Source organism: Lynx rufus, unplaced genomic scaffold (genome assembly GCF_022079265.1).
Source record: "Lynx rufus isolate CCGP_SWC_20201006 ecotype Redwood Valley unplaced genomic scaffold, mLynRuf1.p SCAF_5, whole genome shotgun sequence".
Lineage (NCBI taxonomy): Eukaryota > Metazoa > Chordata > Mammalia > Carnivora > Felidae > Lynx > Lynx rufus.
In genome coordinates this window covers 34857159-34878717 of record NW_025814867.1, presented here as the reverse complement: position 1 = coordinate 34878717, position 21559 = coordinate 34857159, and the positions used below count along the sequence as shown (strand labels likewise).

At 40.4% G+C, this 21559-nt stretch overlaps 1 protein-coding gene across 1 annotated transcript; it reads right to left on the bottom strand.

The window, feature by feature from the left end:
• Nucleotides 1–2: 2 nt before the first annotated feature.
• Nucleotides 3–21353, bottom strand: MRPS22 (mitochondrial ribosomal protein S22). The gene is made up of 8 exons (XM_047099038.1): nucleotides 20930–21353; nucleotides 10063–10226; nucleotides 8830–8994; nucleotides 6845–6988; nucleotides 5875–5958; nucleotides 4480–4625; nucleotides 1080–1188; nucleotides 3–139 (listed from the first exon to the last, which is right to left on the bottom strand). Exons 1-8 carry the CDS (start codon nucleotides 21351–21353, stop codon nucleotides 44–46), a joined length of 1332 nt encoding a protein of 443 aa, XP_046954994.1. The 3' UTR covers nucleotides 3–43.
• Between the last annotated feature and the right edge of the window lie 206 nt (nucleotides 21354–21559).

Genomic DNA, 21559 nt, shown 5'->3' with positions numbered 1-21559 from the left:
GGTTATAATTTAAGTAAAAAGAAATTTATTTAAAAAAATATTTTCAGGAAGCTGCAGAATGGCTAATGAATGCTTCTTGATAAGCTTGTAGTGTTAATTCTATATATGCTCCCTTCTGTGCTTCTGTTTTTGCAAAGACCTGTTTAAATTTAAAAAAAGAAACTCTTAAGCAATAGAACATGTACTATTTATAGTTTTCCATTTCTGCATTAGCAAAGTCCCAGTTTAAAAAGTCTTCCAAGTTTCACATTTTTTTTTTCTGATTATAAAATAAGCATACTACATGGACCAAAAAATAACATCCAGTACAGTTCAAGCCACAGTAATTCTAACATGGTTGCCATGTCTCTTAGCCTGTTTTCAGAAAAAAATTAAAACCTGACATTGTACCCCCTGCTAGGTCAAAATGAAAATCATTAGATTTCAAAAAAAAATCACTTTATTTTCCCCAAAAGCATTTTGCTTTACCTGACCAATCACAGAAAACCAAAATTAGTACCATAGTTTCTCTCTACTCCTCCTAGGGGGTCCATCACTGGTCACTTTTATCCTTAGAACTGCTTTGCGGTATGGGTAAAATAATATTGGGAGAAAAGCCAGATCCACAAAACCATGTCTATTCTGAGCATTAGAAGTGACGAAAATTATACAGTGACAGAGAACTCTGTGTAAGGCCATGGTTGGGAGAGGGAGGCAGCTCCAAAGTGCTAATGCAACTAAGACTTAGTAATAATACAGGCACCACCCTCTCCCCTTCTGGACAGGATTGTGACCTCCCTGAAGGACGGGAAGGTACACTGGGAACACGTGCTACCTGCTCCACACTGCCCTGCTCATCACTTGATCCCCTCAAAGAACAAGGGGGCGGCTGCCCTACTATCTGAACTACTTGGGACTTGAGCGTGCAGCTCCTCCACTCCCATCCCATCTGTTTCTGTTATCCAGGCTGAAGAAATATGGGACTCTGGTCACTGTTTCAAGATCACAAATGTTTAGTTACTATTAAATATGACCCACTTTAGAATTCTTCCCATCTCAATTAGCACCACACAACAGCCAGGTGAAAAAAGTCCCTTTACCTTAATTAAATGAACTCCCTCAGCAGCCTGCTCCTTGGCCTCCTGAGCCGACGGGCCATCTGGATGGAGCATGTGATACAGCTGGACCAAGCTGGTGGCATCATCCAGTCTAGGGTGAAAGGAATTACTGCTGTCAGTGGGTTTTCTTCATTTGCTTCACAGTTCTATAAAAATGTGTGCCAACTTAAAACTAAATTACACTTCAAACTTTCCTCGGGCCAGACATTTTTTAAGCCTTCAGGTTTTATACTTTCAAAGGCATTTTCAGAATACAGGCCAATTTAGGCTTTATTTCTACTCTGAGGTAGGCAGGCTGGGAATCAGTACAGGGAGTGCCCAATTTATGAAAGTGAATATATTCTAAGTGTGACTATATTCCTTTTGGAAACGGAGCATTACTTACTTCTCATAGAAACAGCATTCTTAATGGTAGATGGCTGCCAGGCCAGCCCACTTCACCAGCAGCTAATAATGTCCTGTTACTCAGAGGGCAGGAATACTACCTTCCTCCCACATAAGCTGGAGGCTGGTGGTCAGGGGATGCTCAAAGCCACCTGCCTTTAAGTTCATTAGCAGTGAACTTATTGGCAGCTAACAAATTTTCATTAAGACTCTGAATTAGTGGGAAAATGCCTTTACAAGAGGCCTCCTAGGAGTCCAAGGAAAGACTCCCAGGCTACCTATCTATTCACAGGAACCCACTAGTCAAAAATTAGCATCCTAGTGAAGCCAATCTGAAATTGTGCACCTGAGTCAGAAGGAACGTCAGGTTCTACTTTTGCAATCTAAAAATCAGTCTTCTGGTTTGTACTTACCTTTTTAGACACCTATAGACAACTTCTATCAGCAAAAAAACCTCTTTAGCCTTCCCCAAACCAGTCACTGTCTTCTCACATAGTCAACACTTGCCCACCATTTGTCACCTCAAAGTTGAGGAGGTAACAACTTTTCTAAAATGCTTATGCTTTTGAGGTTATGCTGTGCACACTAGTGAGGTACTGGCTTCCAGTTGGGGGTAGAAGGATAAAGACATCCTAATTCAGTATTTCTCCCAGCCATCTCATTAATTTTCTCTGCTTTACATCTGAGCTGGTGGATAAAGAGTGGAGTGATCGTGAGACTAAAGAATTTCTCAAGCCATGGTGACCTTAGAGAAATGCTCTAGGCTTATCCCAAGGCCCATCCACTCCAAGGCCATCCTCTGGGAGAAATGAGAAACCAGAGCTGTTCATATAGTAAAACTTCCCAGGGAAAAAAATTCAAACATGTTCATTACAAATGTATTGCTTGTTATAATCTAACAAAGTCCAATAAACATGGCAACAAAATTCCCCAAATAAAAAAAAGAATTCCCTTTAGAGCTTAGGCATGTGGTCCTGTTAGGAGCTTAAATGGGTTTCTATATATATTTAGATTCCATTTAGGGCTTTATTACATTCATGCTAAAGTATAATGCCTGTATCTTACTAAACAAGTTAGCTTAACACCTAGCCATATTTGAAAATAAGAGCAAATAAGTTTCCATGTTCAAACAGATTTTAAAAGAATCTCAACCACAAACCAACACTGGGACTTAATTAAGTCCGAAATAAATATGAGCCGAATCCCAGTTCTGCCTTGTGTTTCATTCAGTGAGGATGTGCACCCTCTACTGTCCGGTCTGAGATTTGCAGCACATTGTCCGGGTCAGAAACCACACAAGAATGGTTTTACTTAATGTGGAGCAGGAAAGATTACTCAAAACTCCCTCCCAGTATACAAGTAAACTGCTTCAAATTTAAAGCTTAAATACGGTAACGACTATTACTATAATATATATTACTACATTTTGATAAAGAACTTTGATTTTCAGTTACACATTTTTTACGAAAATGTTAAATGTCTTTAAAATAAAAAAATTTCAGAATGATTCCATCTTAAAAACCTTATAAGAAAATTCGTTCACAGGAGATGTCACTGCCAACCGGCCCCCTGCTTATGTGGGATGAGGTTATGTGTCTGCCCTCTGAACTGGGTTACAACACACTTGCTAGTAAAGTAGGCTGGCCTGAAGTCATCAACCATTAGGAATGCTGCTTCTATGAGAAATAGTGCTCTGGTTCCAAATATGGGCTGTATTTCTTAAAGAATGCCTGTGGCACCTTCTAGTTCCAAATGCCTTAGGAACTTTATGTGAAGGACTTAGATGAGATTACGTGGAGGATACTCTGAGTCAAAGCTCCTCATAGTCTGAAGGTGGCAGTAATCCCTATAACCCTCTTGTAGTTCAGACTTTTGAGTCAGTCAAGGACTGCCTACTGACCTTACTACAACCATGCTGGTTTCTTTTCCTTGTCATCTTGGCATTTCTAATCCAACTGATAATCAAAAACAACAGTTTCATCACAAGCTGTAAAGTACAGTTTCAGCTAGAACCTGGGAGCACACCAGTTAAAATACATGCATGTTAAAATACAACAGATATTCCAGGGGCGCCTGGGTGGCTCAGTCAGTTAAGCATCTGACTTCAGCTCAGGTCACGATCTCACAGTTCGCAGGTTTGAGCCCTGCATCAGGCTCTGTGCTGACAGCTCAGAACCTGGAGCCTGCTTCAGATTCTGTGTCTCCCTCTCTCTGTCCCTCCCCTGCTCGTGCTCTCAAAAATAAACAAAAAAAACATACAACAGATATTCCTTGTTTCATGCAACTTTGGAAAACTAATTTTTTCAACATCTTAAAAGTCTTGCAAAAGCAAGGGACATTAAAAACAGTATTTTCATAAATTAAATGATGACTTTTACTGAAAAGCTCCAATCCCACCAGAAAACAAGCACCTGTCAGAGTTTATGTCTTTACATTTCCTATTTAATCCCTTTTTGAGTCTCTGGAAAGTTCACTGGTCCCCAGGAACTCTGGTGAGGCCCAGGATAAGTCAGTATCCAAGGTATATAATACAGATGCACTACCACGTATCTTTCAGAGAATCTAGCCTTGTTTAAACAACACAAAAGCAGGGGCACCTAGGGGGCTCAGTTGGTTAAGCATCCGACTTTGACTCAGGTCATGATCTCATAGTCTGTGAGTTTGAGCCCCGTGTCAGACTCTGTGCTGACAGTCTGGAGCCTAGTGCCTGCTTTGGATTCTGTGTCTCCCCCCGCCCCCCCCCCCCGCCCTGACTCTCCCACTCTTGTGCTCTGTCTCTGTCTCTCAAAAATAAACATTAAAACAAAAACAAAAACCACAAAAGCAAAGACTTGAGAAAACTGGGTTGTGCTGGAAGAACAAACCCATAAACAAATGAGGTAAATGAAAGGTATTTATTATTGGACAATACACTGTCATCAATGGGGAAAAATAGCTTAAATACAGATTTACTATAATAGTTGTGAGAATTTCTTTTACTTACTAAGATTGTACTTACAAATCTCTCTGAATCTGGTCAATCAGTAAACCATCAATCTTTTTCTTATTTACGAAATACCAAGCCATTCCACCAAAGTGTCTTGTTGAGCGTAAAAGGTCATACTTTCCATGTTTATCTATATCTTCATAAGTCTGATGATGAATCTATCCACACAAAATGTAATTTTTCAGAAACATGAAAATAAAAAGTGAGGATTACTGGATGCACATTTACTAACATAAGCATTGCCCAAAAAGGTATCAGTAAACCAGGTCTACTGATACCCGCCTCCACTATCATTAACCAATAGGTATGGTTTAGACTGGCCCTCCACTGTGGAAGTGTGTGGCAGCCTGGAACAAGTTTGCCACACATTTACAGTCAGATCAATTACTTTTCAGCAGCCAAGCACTACTCACGAAGCACCTATTACATATGCTGGAGACCACTAGAAATAATAGACCACCACTATCTTGGTCACTAGGGGAAAAGAAAAGAAATCAAGAATGTTTTTTCACTCCTCCCTTTTTCTCCTATCCCATCAACTGCTCCATTCTTACTAACTAATGTTCCTTCAGTTCTTCCAGATTCATCTTGCATATGATAAATAGGGCATTTCTGTGTTCAAAAGGCTTTCAAAGGCCTTCTGACTAAAGTCCAGATTCTTGAGTCTAGCCTCTGAGGTCAAGTACGGCCCCATTTACTTTTCTAGCTTCATCTTGAACACCTCCCATACACACTGTATGTACAAGCAAACCAGATGACTAGCCATTTGCAAGCACACTGTTTCCTACCTGTTTTTCACACTGTTCCTCCTCCCTGCCTGAAACACCTCTTCTCACTCAACTTCACCGTGTTCCCTGCCCTTCTAGAACCCTGATCAAGACCCCTATGAAGTCTTTCCTGAGAGCACTTTGTAATTTTCTCTTAGCACCTAACATCTTAAACCCAAGGTGATAATTATCTGCATACTTATCTAGCACCCTTCTCCACAGTCAATGCCAGACTGCAGCTCTAACAGAGCACACCCGATCTTAGTTCATGTCCTCGCCTATATTACCCACCAGACTATCTCACACATGGAAGGCACTACGTGATTACTTACTGAATTGTAAGCCACACGACATTTTGGCAAATTTTAGCAAACGACTCTGTTCCTGTATGATAAAATGAAAAGAGAACAGGCTTTGCCTATTCAAGTTTGGGTCCTAAACTACCATCTACTAACTGTGCAACTTCCAGCAAGGTACTCAACTCTCCAAACTTAAATTCTCTCATCTGTAAGGGCTGCTGTAAGGATAAAACATCTGGTATACTTCAGGTACTCCATAAATGTTCAGGTATTTCTCTTTCCCTTGAATAAATCTTACTCATACTTAAGTCCATACTTTAGAAACTATAAAATATACTCACTTTGATATATTCAGCAGAATCTGGCTCAAACTGGGCAACACAGAGATTGAGGACATCAACGTGCCGGTCCTGGCTGTACATGGTCTAAAACCACACAGCACAGATGGAATTAGATGAGATAAACACGAAAGTTCAACACCCGTCCTGATGCCATGACAGATGTACTCATCCACATCTGTGCCCAGTAAGAGGTAGGCAGAGATAATACAGGCTCCACAACTCACACCCACATTCAAATCCCAGCTAAGCCAATTGCAAGACTGATAACAGTGGTGGAGTCATCATTAGAAACACGTATCTGTCAGGAGTGCTGATTCAAAGGGGCACATGCACCCCAATGTCTGTAACAACACTATCAACAATAGCCAACTTATGGAAGAACCCAAACGTCCACCGACTGATGAATGGATAAAGAAAATGTGGTATACATACAATGGAATATTACTCAGTGATCAGAAAGAATGAAATCCTGCCATTTGCAACAATGTGGGTGGAACTCGAGTGCATTATGCTAAGTGAAATAAATCAGAGAAAGACAAATACGTGATTTCAACTCACATGTGGAATTTAAGAAACAAAACAGATGAACATTAGGGAAGGGAAGCAAAAATAATATAAAAACAGAGAGGGAGACAAACCATAAGGGACCCTTACATACAGAGAACAAACTGAGGGTTGATGGAGGGATGATGGGTGGGAGGATATGCTAAAAAGGTGAGAGGCATTAGGAGGACACTTGCTGGGATGAGTACTGGGTGTTATATGTAAGTGATGAATCACTAAATTCTATTCCTGAAACCAATACTACACTATATGTTAACGAACTTGGATTTAAATTAAAGAAAAAAACAACAAAAACACAAAACCCTGCATATCTGTGCTTATCAAAGCAGAATGCTCTACAGCACCAGAGCCAATGTTCAACCAAGAAACCATCACCACTGACTCTACGAAAGCACAGTCACCTTACCTTAAGATTTTCTTCCTTGAAAATTACTGGTGTCAAAACCCTACGACCTTCTTTTGGGAAATAAACTTGTATCATCCTGTCCCGTTCTTCCCAAGAGGCTTTCCGTAGCGTGCCACTTGGTTCTCTGACGACAATAAAACGCTCCTGAAATAGAAAACATAATCAAGAATGAGTTTCTGAAGACTTATTTTTAGTTCCAGTGTTCCATTAAGCACCATTATATGAATAATTTGCAATCAAAATATAAAATGCAACTGGGAGACATAAAATGCAATGGTCTAGGATTTCAATGATAATGTTAAACCTCAAAGACTTGGCAAGATTTGATACTTCCTTCACTAATCACTGCTCTGCCTCTGACAATCAGAAATCTAAAATGAACGTATTTACTAAGTGACAACCATGGTCCTAAAGTGAGCTCAATACATAAAATGATTCAACTAAAAAAAACTGATCAGAGATTCATCTAAATCCATTTCAGAGGAAAGAAGTACTATGAGACCTTTCAAACTGTTTCATTTCCCCATTCCAAAGTCTCACTGAAACAGACTTTATTTACTTTGTGATCTACTTCTAAAGTCCCTGGGATAAAAGGAACAAACCCAAGAATGTGGAGTCTTAATTCCTCACCTGTGTAATTCCTTATAGTGACAGGAGACATAAATGTGTCAGAGAGACTGTCTCCCTGCTTCCGGCCTCTTCACTTTTCCAACTACCAAATCCCAGGCCATGAGATGGCTTCCCTCTGAATTCCACCCACTGTGTGTGCCACTCAGTGGGCAATTTATCATGTGCAAGATTCCTGACACTGCTCAGATACTGTTAGAAAACTTAAAATGGGCAGGAGCTATGGATTATAATTCTTCACAATACCCGGTGACTTACAAAGAACTTTGCACATCGCAGATACTTGATATACATCTGATTAATGTTTAAATTAACTGACTTCCACCTTTTCAGAGATGTGAGAGTCTCTGAATGTGTTTTGAGGATAATAAAAACTTTCATCAAGTACTGCAAACAGAAAAAAATAGCAGATGCCTAAATAACACAATTATTTCTCAAAAGGACTAAGGTAATTTGAATTTTAAGTTCCTCTCTCAAGTTATAAAATGCTCCCATAAACAGCCTTCAAAGCACTGCAAACGTATAATAAAGCAGCCCAAAGCAAAAATTTTAATTAAAATGAAACTCTGAGATCCTTGTTCATCAGGTCAGGCATACAGGCAGTTGATGTACACAGACATGGACACTGCTCGAATGTCTTCTAACCATAATCATATATGATAAAAAGAATAATGTGGTGTGGCCCTTCCCCCAACCATAGCGTTACGTAGTACTCTAGTGCATTTTTTGGGCTAAATTATAAATCGCTCTTGTGTCACTCTTAATTGAAAAGGCTCAAACACAGTTCCCTTTTGGAACTGGTCATCAAGGGAAGAGGAGCTAGAGAATAAAAACCACAATAGAAGAAGCAGTGGTATCTGAGAATTATCTGGGGAAACCTGTCACTCTTGCTGCAAATTCTGAAGAGCGAATATCCTTTAGGCAGTCTGGGTTTTTCTGGCATCCTCAAGAATTTACAGGAAAGAAAAACGTTTCAGCTTAGGAAGTCAGTCTAACTTGGGCAGAAAGAATCCCCTTCTGCCACTGCCTTGAAGATTTCTGCCTATTTGTGGCTTAGGGGTGGGTTTCTGTCTGTAAACCCCTCGTTCTGTCTCAGCACACCTTTCTCTGCAATCAATCTGGAATATACTGTGTCCATAATCTGTAGGGAAATGGTAACATGATGATGTGGGACTGGTCTGCATTTCTCTTCTTCCTTATGCTGGGCTGGATCTTCTGGAAGGGTCTCACCCAGTCACAGGAATTCTGGTTTGGAAGATTCAGAGACAGCTGGGTCACAGTGATGTCGACCCTCGTTCCTCAGGTCCAACCGCACATATTTCAAATAAAGATCATTTTGCAGTTAGATACATACTCACCCGGTGTGGTATGCTATACGATATATCAGTAAACACATATTTGGCTGTTTCCGTTCCTTCCAAAATTTTATCTTCAGCTAACACGTCATTTATTGGCGCTCGTTCTTCCAGAACCGGTGGCATTTTTAATCGTACTTTAGCTGCCTCAACTGCCTTTCTTGTAGCCTAATGAAATAACACATTTCTTAAGGAAAGCCACAACGTTACAGACAAGAAGGATCATCTGACAAAAGCAGATACTGATATAAAATGCCAAGGACTGCGAAGAGAAAAAGCTGTAGCCACGATTCAGTGAGTGAAAAGGCCCCTGCACCCTGGCTTTTGCCTCTCCACAGTGGCTGAGAGCACCACCTACAGACTCAACCATTCTCGACACAGCAAAAGATGCTCGGAGACTGAGCCGGGCCACAAAAGCTGCTTAAAATTAAAGAAAGGATTTCATTTATTGTGTACATACTATGTACCATATATTGTTTACATACTCTGAAAATATTTGGCTCATTTAATGCCCACAACTACCTTATGAGCTAGCTGACACTGTTATTCCATGGAAGAGAAAATAAAGGCACACAAATGTTAAGTAAATTGCTAAGAAGTTGCAACACTGGGACTTGAACCCTGGCAACTCAACTCCAAATCCCACGCTCTTAACCACTGACCACAGTGCTCCATGCCACACAGTTAGCAATGATTACCTCTGAGAAGTTCAAAGGGGACCTTTTACTCATGTGATATACTATTGGATATCTGAATGTTTTGCTCTGACTGTAATGGGCAATAATGCTTCACATATTCACACATGAAAGCATTTTCCACAAAGCACTCAATACGCATGACTCCAGGAGGACCCTGGTAGCTTAGAGTAGGATGTGCCTCAGCAGGATCTCATAATCCCACGAAAGCATCAGCTTCAAAGCAGCTCACAGCGGAGGCTTCTGAGGAAAGAAGCTGAAGCAGGCAGGACAAAGAAAAGACACTCGAGCAGGTTTGGGAGCAGAGGAGGAGCTCTGCTTGGACACGCAGGCCTGACCCACGTGCCCCCATCTGCCTAATTTCAGCCACGCTCCCTGCTCCTATCTGCCTGCCTGATCCCATTTCTCTTCTCAGTCTGTGCCTGGAACTCCCATCATGAGCATCTATGGAAGAGCAGCTCTCAGCGTCCAGGGGGCCTCTGGAAATCTAATTTAACCCTTGAAAGAAAAGTATCCTGCCCATATGTCTGCATTCACGTACTTCTTCCAACTGTGCCTGGGTCATCAGCTTATAGGTTGGTGGCTTCAGTTCTTGTACAGCTGGTTTAAAAATCTTCTGCAGATTCAAGCCTGTCATCTTGATGAGTATGTTTTGGACTTCCTCATCCATAAATGTAGGTTTCTTGATCTCTGAGCTACCAGATTCTGTTAAAATGGATTGTAGTAAATAAGAAGATGGTAAAAATGACAAGCCAACGAGACCTCAAAACAGAAAAGTTAATAGAAATGATGAACAAAATGTCTACCTCAGTATGCATAATGTTAATCCCTATGAAATCCATTCATCCATTCCTTGATAAAATTTACTGACCACTTACAATGATTAAGAATACTGGAAAAAAGGCACTCAATCTAGTGGAAAAGCAACATAAAAAAACTAATTAATCTGGGGCACCTGGCTGGCTCAGTCAGTAGAGCATGCAACTCTTGATCTCGGAGTTGTGAGTTCGATCCCCATGTTGCATGTGGAGATTACTTCAAAGTAAAATTTTTAAACTAAGTAATGTAATAATGTTAATCATAATAATTTACAGAGTTGTCTCCTATACATCACGCATTACACATATTTTTCAGGAATGTTTAAACAACCCACAAAATAGGTATTGATATCTCAATTTTATAAATGAGGACACTGGAGCCTCCTTAAAGACAACTAGCTATTAAGTGACAGAGTCAGGATTCAAACCAAAGTTTGTTTCTAGAGCCTAGATCAGCTCTAGTCTCTCATGGTGGCCCCCAGTGCAAGTGCCACATACATATTCTTGGAGCAGAGATGGACACGGCAGGGTCAAAGAAGGCTTCCCAAGGGCTGGAACAGCACAGAGAATAAAGGGAAGGAAATTCCAAGCTAAGGGGCTGCAACTAGGAAACACAGGCTTGGATTACGACGTGGGACTGAAAAGGCCAAGCGGGTGTCATGGAAGAGGCTTGGACAGGAGAGGAGACCAGATATCATCTCTGCCTTATGCAGTTTGCCTGTCCATTTGCCTAACTTCCCCTGTTCCATTTCCATTAGGAAAAAAAAAAAGAAAGAGAGAAAAAAAAAAAAAAAGAGAGGAAATAAGTGCCATTCCTTCCCAGCCACCTCTTCCTCTGCTAGTCCTGTACATGCTGATTCCCCTAAAAATCCTTCTCTTCTCCCTTCCTATATTCTCCCTGAATGATATCCTAGCAATATAACTTTAATTACTTTTTTTTTCAAGTTTTTTAAATTTATTTTTGAGAGAGAGAGAGCATGAGTTGGGGAGAGGCAGAGAGAGAGGGAGACACAGAATCTGAAGCAGGCCCCAGGCTCTGAGCTGTCAGCACAGAGCCCGATGCGAGGCTCGAACTCACAGACCGTGAGATCATGACCTGATCTGAAGTTAGATGCTCAACCAACTGAGCCACCCAGGCGCTCCAACTTTAATTACTTCTATATGCTGGTGACTCTAAAATCTGAATCTTCAGTTAAGATCATCCTCCAACCACCTAACCCATGGACATCTCACTTGCACCCCAGTACTGCCAAAGCAGAACCCATCAACTTTCTCCCATCTTAAACCTGCTTTTCCTATTGTTCCTTATCTTAGCAGCATCCATAGGTCATGTGGGCCTGAAATCTCACAGTCATTCCTGACTTCTTTACTCTCCACATCTAGCCAAAGAGCAGTAGTAACAGCAACAGCAATGATAACAAATAACATTTGTTAGGTGCTTACTATATACCAGTACTTACTGAGCTAAAAATGTTACGTATTCAGCACATTTAATCTTCACAACCCCAGCAATACCATAATTATCCCCATTTTACAAAAAAAGCACACTAACACAGAACATACTGCCTGTTATACCTCATAAATCTCTCTAATCCTCCATTTCCCACTGCCACTACTCTGATCAAGGCCATCCTCATCTCTTGCCTTTGCCTCCTAACGAGTCTCCCTGACTCCAAGAATGACTCAGACTCCATTCTGACACCACTGTAGACCACTGTTCACAGAACAACCAGAGTAATCTCTTAAAAACGCAGTCAAGACAACAGGAAAGATTAACGAAACTAAGAGCTGGTTATTTGAAAAGGTAGGAAAATTCACAAACCTTTAGCTACACTAAGCAAGGAAAAAAAAAGAAAGGACCCAAATCAACAAAATTATAAATGAAAAAGGAGACATTACAACTCATACTACAGAAATACAAAGGATCCTAAAAGGCTAATGTGAACAATTACATGGCAAAAAACTGGACAACCTAGAAGAAATGGAAAAATTCTTAAAAACATATGCCTCACCAAGACTGAGGAAGAAACAGAAAATCTGAACACACCAATTACTACTAAGGAGGTTCAATCAGCAATAATAAATGTCCCAACAAAGAAAAGGCCAGTACCAGATGGCATCACAGGTGAATTTTACCAAACATTCAAAGAATTACTGCCAATCCTTCTTAAACTCCTCCAAAAAACTGAACAGGAGGGAACACTCCCAAACTCATTTTACGAAGCCAGCACTATCCTGATACCAAAGCCAGACTCTACAGCCATACCACCCTGAACACACCCAATCTGGTCTGATATCAAAGCTAGAAAAGGACACTACCAGAAACTACAGGCCAATATTCCTGATAACTATGGATGTAAAATTTCTCAATAAAATACTTGCAAACCAAATTCAGCAGCACATTAAAAAGATCATTCACCATGATTAAGTGGAATTTATCCCTGGGATGCAAGGATGGTTTGACATACACAAATCAATGGATACATGACACTAACAGAATGACAGAAAAATCATATAATCATTTCAACAGATGCAGAAAAAGCATTTGACAAATTTCAACATTGGTTCATGATAAAAGCTCTTAACAAATTAGGTAGGGAAGGAACATACCTTAACATAATAAAGGCTATATATATGCTAAACCCACAGTTACCATGAAAGACTGAAAGCCTTTCCTCTAAGTTCAGGAATAAGACAAGGATGTTTCCTATTCAACATAATGCTTCAAGTCCTAGCCAATCAATTAGGCAAGAAAAAGAAAAGGTTCTCAGAATTGGAAAAGAACAAGTAAAACTGTATCCAATTGCAGACAATAGGATTTTGTATGTAGAAAATCCTAAAAACTCCACAAAAAAAAACAAAACAAAACAAAACAAAAACTATTAGATCTAATCAGCAAATTCAGTAAAGTTGCAGGATACAAAATTAACATTTAAAAATCAGTAGCATTTCTATACTAACAGCAAGTTATGTGAAAAAGAAAGAAAGCAATCCCATCGACAACAGTATCAAAAACAATAAAATACTTAGGAATAAATTTAGCCAAGGAGGCGAAAGAAATCAAAAAGGAGGAATGCAGGGAAGATGGTGGAGTGGCAGGATCCTGAGCTCACCTCACCCCAAGGATGCACAGAGGCAACAACTACACGTATGGCAACTAACCCTGAAAATGACCTGAAGCCTGGCAGAACAGATCTCCCACAGCTGGTTGTAGAAATAAGGCCACATCAAAAAGGGTAGGATGGGTGGAAACACAGTCAGTAATCAAACCCCTGGCTCAACTAACCAAAAACAAGAAGGATATCACAAGCACAGAGGAGCAAGAAGATCAGACTCCTAGACTGGACTCCTTCCCAGACCCACACTGGGAAAAGGAGTCCCCACAAGATCTGGCTTTGAAAATGAGTGGTGTTGATTTTAAAATCTGAGACAGCCAGAGGTTAAAAAACCTGAGACCCAGCATGCTAAGTAACTCACCACAGACACAGCACAAAGGCAGCAGTTGGAAAAGCACCTGGGGCATATGTGAAAGATATGTATGGATGAAGCTGAGGACGTGTGCCAGAAAGACAGGAATCTTCAGGAAACTTCCCTGGGAACAAAAGTGATGGTGGTGCCATTTTTCTTGCCCTCCCCAAGCCTAGACGGCCAGACTCTTGACGGAGCCTGTTCTAACACACTCTTCATCTACCTTGCTAGCAGCATGTGCCTTGCCTCAGTGTTGCCCCGTGGACCTGTCCCACCCAACCCACCTGCCTTGGTAGGCACCCCTCCAAAGCAATTCCTGCCACGGGGAGTGGGGGAGATAGTCCCACACACCAGCATGTGTTCAATTCCTGCCAGCCAGGCCTCTTACTGCCTGCATGGGGAACAAACCCTGCCCCCTTCAGCTGTCGCAACGACTAACTGGAAACAACCAGGCTACCTACCAGCAAGCTCATGGCAGCCGCAGCCAGGCCTTTCAACAGGACAGTACACTGCCCACTGTGCCTGCGGCAAATGAAGCAGGACATGGAGCCCACTGAGCTAAGGGCCAGCCCAAGCCATCAGGATGCCCACAGAAGTTGTGGCCTAGCCACAAAATGAGGACACACACAGTCCACACAGGGGACACCCCTGGAGCATGTGGTCTGGTGACAAGAAGGGATTGTGCTACAGGGCACCACAGGACCTCTTCTACACAAGGATACTACTTTAGACATCAAGAGACATACCTACCTGATACACAGAAACAGATACAGAGAGTGAGAAAAAAATGAGGAGACTGAAGAATATGTCCACAAGGAAAGAACAAGACAAAAATTACAGAAAAAGAACTAAACAAAATAGAGATAAGGAATATGCCTAACAAAAAGACCAAAGTAACAATTATAAAGATACCCAACTAGACTTGAGACAGAGGAATAGATGAATTCACAACTTCAACAAAGAGATAGAAAATATAAAAAATAATCAATGAGAGTTGAAGAATACAATAACTGAAAGAACAAATACACAAGAGGGAATCAACAGCAGATTACAGAATGCAGAAAAATGGATCAGTGATCTGGAAGACAGTGTAATGGAAAACAACCAACCTAAATAGCAAAAAGAAAAAAATAACAAGTAAGAATAGGTTAAGGGACCTCTATAACATCATGAAGCACAATAACATAGTACTATAGGGATCTCAGAAGAAAAAGAGAGACAGAAAGGGGCAGAAAACTTATTTAAAGAAGTAATCACTGAAAATATCCCTAATCTGGGAACACATTCAGGTTCAGAAAACACAAAAATCCCCAAACACGATGAACCAAAAAAAGTCCACACCATGACATATAATTAAAATGACAGAACTTGCAATAAAGAGAGAATATTAAAAGCAGCAAGAGCAAACAATTACACACAAGGGAACTCCCATAATGTTATCACCTAATTTTTCAGCAAATAATCTGAAGGTCAGAAAGGAATGGCAGGACATATTCAAAGTGCTGAAAGGAAAAAATTTACAACCAAGAATGCTCTACCCAGCAAAATTACCTATCACTCAGAATTGGAGAGATCAAGAGTTACCCAGATGAACAAAAATTAAAGTTCATCACCACTAAATCATCTTTACAAGAAGTGTTAAAGAGAATCCTTTAAGTGGTTAAAAAAAAAGACAATAACTACAATTCAGAAAATTGTGAAAGGAAAAAATTTCACTGGTAAGAGCAAACATATAGTAAGTAGGACATTAATCACTTATAAAGGCACTATGGAAGTTAAAACACAAAAGCAGTAAAATCACCTATATCTACAAAAATTAAAAGAAATATTAGGGATATACAAAATAAAAAGATGTAAAATATGACATCATATATATATATAAAACATGGAGGAAAAATGTAAAACATAGTACTTTCAGAATGTGTTCAAACTTAAGCAACCATCACCTTAATAATAGGGACTGCTATACATATATGATGTTATATATACACCCCTGGTAACCACAAATCAAGAACCTGTAATACACACACACAAAAAAAAAGGGAAAAAAAGCTAAACATGACAGTAAAGAAAGCCACCAAACAACAAGAAAGCAAAAGAAGAAAGGAACAGAGAAGAGCTAAAAAAAAAAAAAAACCACCAGAAAACAATTACTAAAATGGCAATAAGTACAATACCTATCAATAATTACTTTACATGTAAATGGAGTAAATGCTCCAAACAAAAGATACAGGGTGCAGATGGATTAAAAAAAAAAAAAAAAAAAAAAGACCCATCTATGCACTGCCTACAAGAGACTCACTGCAGAACTCAAGATACACAGAGACTGAAAGTGAAATGATGGGAAAAGATATTCCACGCAAATGGAAGAAAAAAAAATAGTAATGTTTACATCAGACAAAATAGACTTCAAAACTAAGACTGTAGCAAGAAACAAGGAATTACATAATGATAAAGGGATCACTCCAATGAGAAGATATAATTGTAAATATCTATGCACCCAACACTGAGGCACTTAAATACATAAAGTAAATATTAATAGACATACAGAGAGAAAGTAACAATAATAAAATAATAGCAAGGCACTTTAACACCACTTTTACATCAATGGATGGAACATCCAGTAAGAAAATCAGTAAGAAAACAATGTTCTTGAATGACACTTTAGACCAGATGAACTTATTAGCACATGTATACATAATATTCTATCCAAAAACAACAGAATACACATTATTTTCAAGCGCACATGGTACATTCTCCAGGTCAGATCACATGTTAAGACTACAAAACAAGTCTCAATAAATTTAAGACTGAATTATATCGTGCATCTTTCCCAACCATAACAGTATAAAACTAGAAATCAACTAAAAGAAAAAAAAATGAAAAAAACAAAACAAAACAAAAAACCACGAACACATGGAGGCTAAGCAACATGCCCCTGAACAACCAATGGGTCAACAAAGAAATCAACAAGAAAGATATGGAGACAAATGAAAATGGTAACACAACAGCCGCAAATCTTTGGAGCACGACAAAAGCAGTTCTAAGAAGGGAATTTATAGGAATACAGTCCTACCAAAGAAACAAGAAAAATATCAAATAAACAATCTAACCTTCTACCTGAAGGAAACTAGAAAAAGAACAAGGCCAACATTAGAAGGAATAAAATAAAAAAATTTAGAGCAGAAATAAATGAAACAGAATAAAAAATAGAAAAGACCACTGAAACCAAGAGCTGGTTCACTGAAAAGATAAGCAAAATTGATAAACTTATAGCTAGACTCATCAAGAAGAAAAAAAAAAAAAAAACAGGACCCAAATCAGAATTAAAAGAGAAGTAACAACCAGCACCACAATACAAAGGATTATAAGAGACTACTACGAAAAATTATATGACAAACTAGTAGAAATGGGTAAGTTTCCAGAAACATAACCATCTTCCAAAACTGAAGCAGGAAAAAATAGAAAATGTGAACAGACCCCTTACAAGTGATAAAGTTAAACCACAATTTAAAAACAACAACAAAGTCCAGACCAGATGGATTCACAGGTGAATTCCACCAAACTTGTAAAGAAGAGTTAGTACCCATTCTCCTCAAACTATTCCAAAATAATAGGGGCACCTGGGTGGCTCAGTGGGTTAAGCATCCGACTTGATCTTAGCTCAGATCATGATTTTAGGGTCATGAGTTCAAGCCCTACATTAGGCTCTACACTACATATATAACCTACTTTAAGAAAAAAAAAAAAGTAGAAGAGGAAAGAAAGCTTCCAAATACATTCTGTGAGGCCAGCACTACCCTAATACCAAAACCAGAAAGAAAAGAAAAGAAATACAACCACAGGCCAATATCCCTGGTGAACCCACCCTTATGTCGTCAATTAATCTACCACAAAGGAGGCAAGAATATACAATGGAGAAAAAAACAGTCTCTTCCATAAATGATACTGGGAAAACTGGATATCTACATGCAAAAGAATGAAAGTGAGTCACTTTCTTACACCATACACAAAAATAAACTAAAAATGGATTAAGGGGCGCCTGGGTGGCGCAGTCGGTTAAGCGTCCGACTTCAGCCAGGTCACGATCTCGCGGTCCGTGAGTTCGAGCCCCGCGTCGGGCTCTGGGCTGATGGCTCAGAGCCTGGAGCCTGTTTCCGATTCTGTGTCTCCCTCTCTCTCTGCCCCTCCCCCGTTCATGCTCTGTCTCTCTCTGTCCCAAAAATAAAAATAAACGTTGAAAAAAAATTTAAAAAAAAAAAAAAAATAAAAATGGATTAAAGGCATAACTCCTACAAAAAAAAAAAAAAGAGGGGCGCCTGGGTGGCTCAGTCGGTTGAGGTCATGATCTCGTGGTTTGTGAGCTCCAGCCCCACGTCAGGCTCCGTGCTGACAGTTCAGAGCCTGGAGCCTGCTTTGGATTCTGTGTCTACCTCTCTCTCTCTCTCTCTCTCTCTCTCTCTCTCTCTCTCTCTCTCTCTCTCTCTCAAAAATGAATAAACTTAAAAAAAAATTAAAAAAAAAAAAAAAGAAAGGCAGTAATTCCTCTGACATCAGCCATGGCAACATTTGTCTAGATAGAACTCTTCAGGAAAGGGAAACAAAAGCAAACAAACTACTGGAACTTCATCAAAATAAAAAGCTTTTGCACAGCAAAGAAAACCACCAACAAATGAAAAGGCAACCTACTAAATGGAAGAATGCAAATGATAAATCAGATAAGGGATTAATATCCAAAATATATAAAGAAGGTAATACAACTCAACACCAAAAAAGCAAATAATCTGATTAAAAATGGGCCGAAGACCTGAACAGACATCTTTCCAAAGAAGACATACAGATAGCCAACAGACACGTGAGAAGATGCTCAATATCCCTACTCATCAGGGAAATGCCAATCAAAACCACATTGAGATAATACCTTACACCTGTCATAATGACTAGACTCAAAAAGACAAGCAACAAATGTTAGCAAGGATGTGAAGGAAAAGGAACTCTAGCGCAATGTTGATGTTCGGAATGTAAACTGGTGCAGCCACTGTGAAAACAAGTATGGAGGTTCCTGAAAAAAACTAAAAATAGAAATACCATATGACCCAGTTAATTCCACTATACTGGTTATTTATCAAAAAAAGCCAAAACACTAATTTGAAAAGATATATGTGCCCCTATGTTCAAAGCAGCATTATTTACAACAGCCACAATATGGAGACAACTAAGTATCCATCAATGGATAATAAAGTTGTGGGGGGTGTGTGTATGTGTGTGTGTGTGCATGCACACACGTGTAAAAGAATATTATGTGACCACAAAAAAGGAGGAAATCATGCCATTGGGGACAACATGGATGGATTGTGAAGGCATTATGCCAAGTGAAATAAGTCGAGCAGAGAAACAAATACTGTATGATCTCAACTACACGTGGAATCTTAAAACAAACAAAAACTCACAGAAAAAGATATCGGGGGTGCCTGGGTGGCTAGGTCAGTTAAGCGTCTGACCCTTGATTTCAGCTCAGGTCATGATCTCATGATTTGTGGGACCAAGACCCACATCTGGCTCTGCACTGACAGCACAGAGCCTGCTTGAGATTCTCTCCCACTCATGGGTTCTCTCTCTCTCTCTCAAAATAAATATTTAAAAGGAAAAAAGAAAATGAGATCAGACTTGTGGTCTTATGGTTACCAGATGAAGGGGTAGGAGGAGGGGGAATTGGAAGAAGGTGGTCAAAAAAAAACAAACTTCCAGCCAAAAGATAAATAAGAACTAGGGATGCAATGTACAACATGATAAAAACTGTTAACACTGCTGAAAAGCATATATGAAGGTTGTTAAGAAAGTAAATCCTAAGAGTTCTTACCACAGGGGAAAAAATGTTTTTTGCTTTTCTTTGTATCTACAGGGGAGAAAATATGTAAACTAATCTTGCTGTAGTAATAATTCATGACATATGAATTTCACAACATATTATCACTGTGTTGTACACCTTAAACTTATACAATGCTGTATGTTAATTGTATCTCAATAAAACAAAAAAATTTTAAATATGATCAAGATCATGCATGCTTGAAACTCACCAATGACTTCCAATATCATTTAGAAAAAAAAAAACTAAGGCAGTCTGCTTTCTCACTGCATCCCCCACTAAACAACGTGCTCCCCCAAAGGCCAGAACCCTGTCTTATACTCATCTCTAACACCCAGGTCACTTAAAGCACCTGGCAGACAATATGTGCTCAGCACTATTCTCTCAGACCGTCTCACCCATTCCCCCAGCTTGAGTTACCACTTTCACCAGATGTTTCTCACTTCAGATATGAACTGCGTATTAGATACCTACACTAGAATTTCAAAAGCACCCCAAATTTAACGTGTGCAAACAGACGTTTAGTTCTGCCTTCCTGCCAAGCTCATCTCATCTACTCCTGCTTCTTCTTCCCTCACCTCCCTACCTGTTCCGACAATTTCTCTGTCTTGGTATAAATGGGATTATTCTCCACTCAACTGTGCAAGCCAGAAACCTGAGAAGCAACACTGATTTCTCCTTTTAAACTTAGAGCCAAAGCCATAACCAACCCTTATCAATCCTACCTAAAACATGGGTTTCCAAACTACCTGTATTTCAGTCTCATTTCTGGACTTTTGCTTGTGCTGTTTCCTCTGCCTGAAATGCTTCCTGTTTTCTCCCTATAGCGTGGTTAGCCAGGTCTCAGCGTTCGTCATCATCTCCAGGAACCCTTCCCTGCCCCTTCCAACCTAGTTTGAGCGCTACTCTTATGTGCGATCCCCTATCCACAGCCTGGGTCACACTATACTGCCACCTCCCCCTTGGGCCACGAGTTCCCTCAAAGTTTAGTTGGCCGTTTCCCCAAACGTAGCTGTGCTTTGCAAGGAACCGAACTCAGGCACTGTTAGTTAAGCGAGTGAAGAATTACAAAGGTGGGCGATAACAGACCCTTCAGGTACAAGGTACAGAAGGAAGCCGGCTGGGTCTAAGGGAGCACTGCTAGAGGAGCCGGGGACTGGGATGAGGGGGTGGGGCCCGCGTGGTTCTCGCCAGCCAGAAGGACGCTCTGGGTCTCCCAGGAAAACGCGCCAGCGGACGTCTGACAGGTCACTTACCCGCCTCAGAGGCAAGCCGACGGCATGGCAACCCCGCCCCGCAGGGCCTGGGCAGCGGCTGGAGCAGGGTGCCGAGATGGAGCCGAGTTCGGGCCGGGAAAGAGACCCGCTCGGTGTTCCGAATACCTGTCAGGAGGCCCCACAGCGACACAGACACTCTGAGGGTCGCCATGATTATCCGGGGCCATCTGCGCCGGAAGTGGCTGTGAGCCATTTCGGGTCTCGCGCACTTCGCGCGGCATTCTGGGAAATGTAGTCTGGTTGCGGGAGGTGGGAGGTGAAGCTGCGCAGCTTTACGATTTTCTTGTAACCCGCTTCTTACCACGTGGAAAATGTTCGTGTCCTGTGTATGCATACAGCCAAAGGTAAAACGTACAACATCTGCCTTATATATTTTTTCCTGGACCTTTCCTTCGGTTTCCATGGCTCTAACAGATTTCCATGGCCTGCCCAAACCGTTTCTCCATGCCCCAGGTTTAAATCCAACTGCCTATTCGACTTATCCATTCTAGCTTATCACAGACCCTCCCACATGCCAAATATAACCGATTGCCACCACCAACTTCATCCATACCACCTCATACACTTCATTCTGTCTCAGAACCTTACCTCTTTACTTCATAGCCCTTT

Excerpts from the sequence above, each read along its gene's own strand:
- MRPS22 (XM_047099038.1), bottom strand. The coding sequence starts at position 21,353 with ATGGAAACCGAAGGAAAGGTCCAGGAAAAAATATATAAGGCAGATGTT. Across the intron at positions 5,959-6,844 it reads TCAAGGAAGAAAATCTTAAG|ACCATGTACAGCCAGGACCG; the intron begins GTAAGGTGACTG and ends GTGTGGTTTTAG. Across the intron at positions 140-1,079 it reads AGGGAGTTCATTTAATTAAG|GTCTTTGCAAAAACAGAAGC; the intron begins GTAAAGGGACTT and ends AAATTTAAACAG.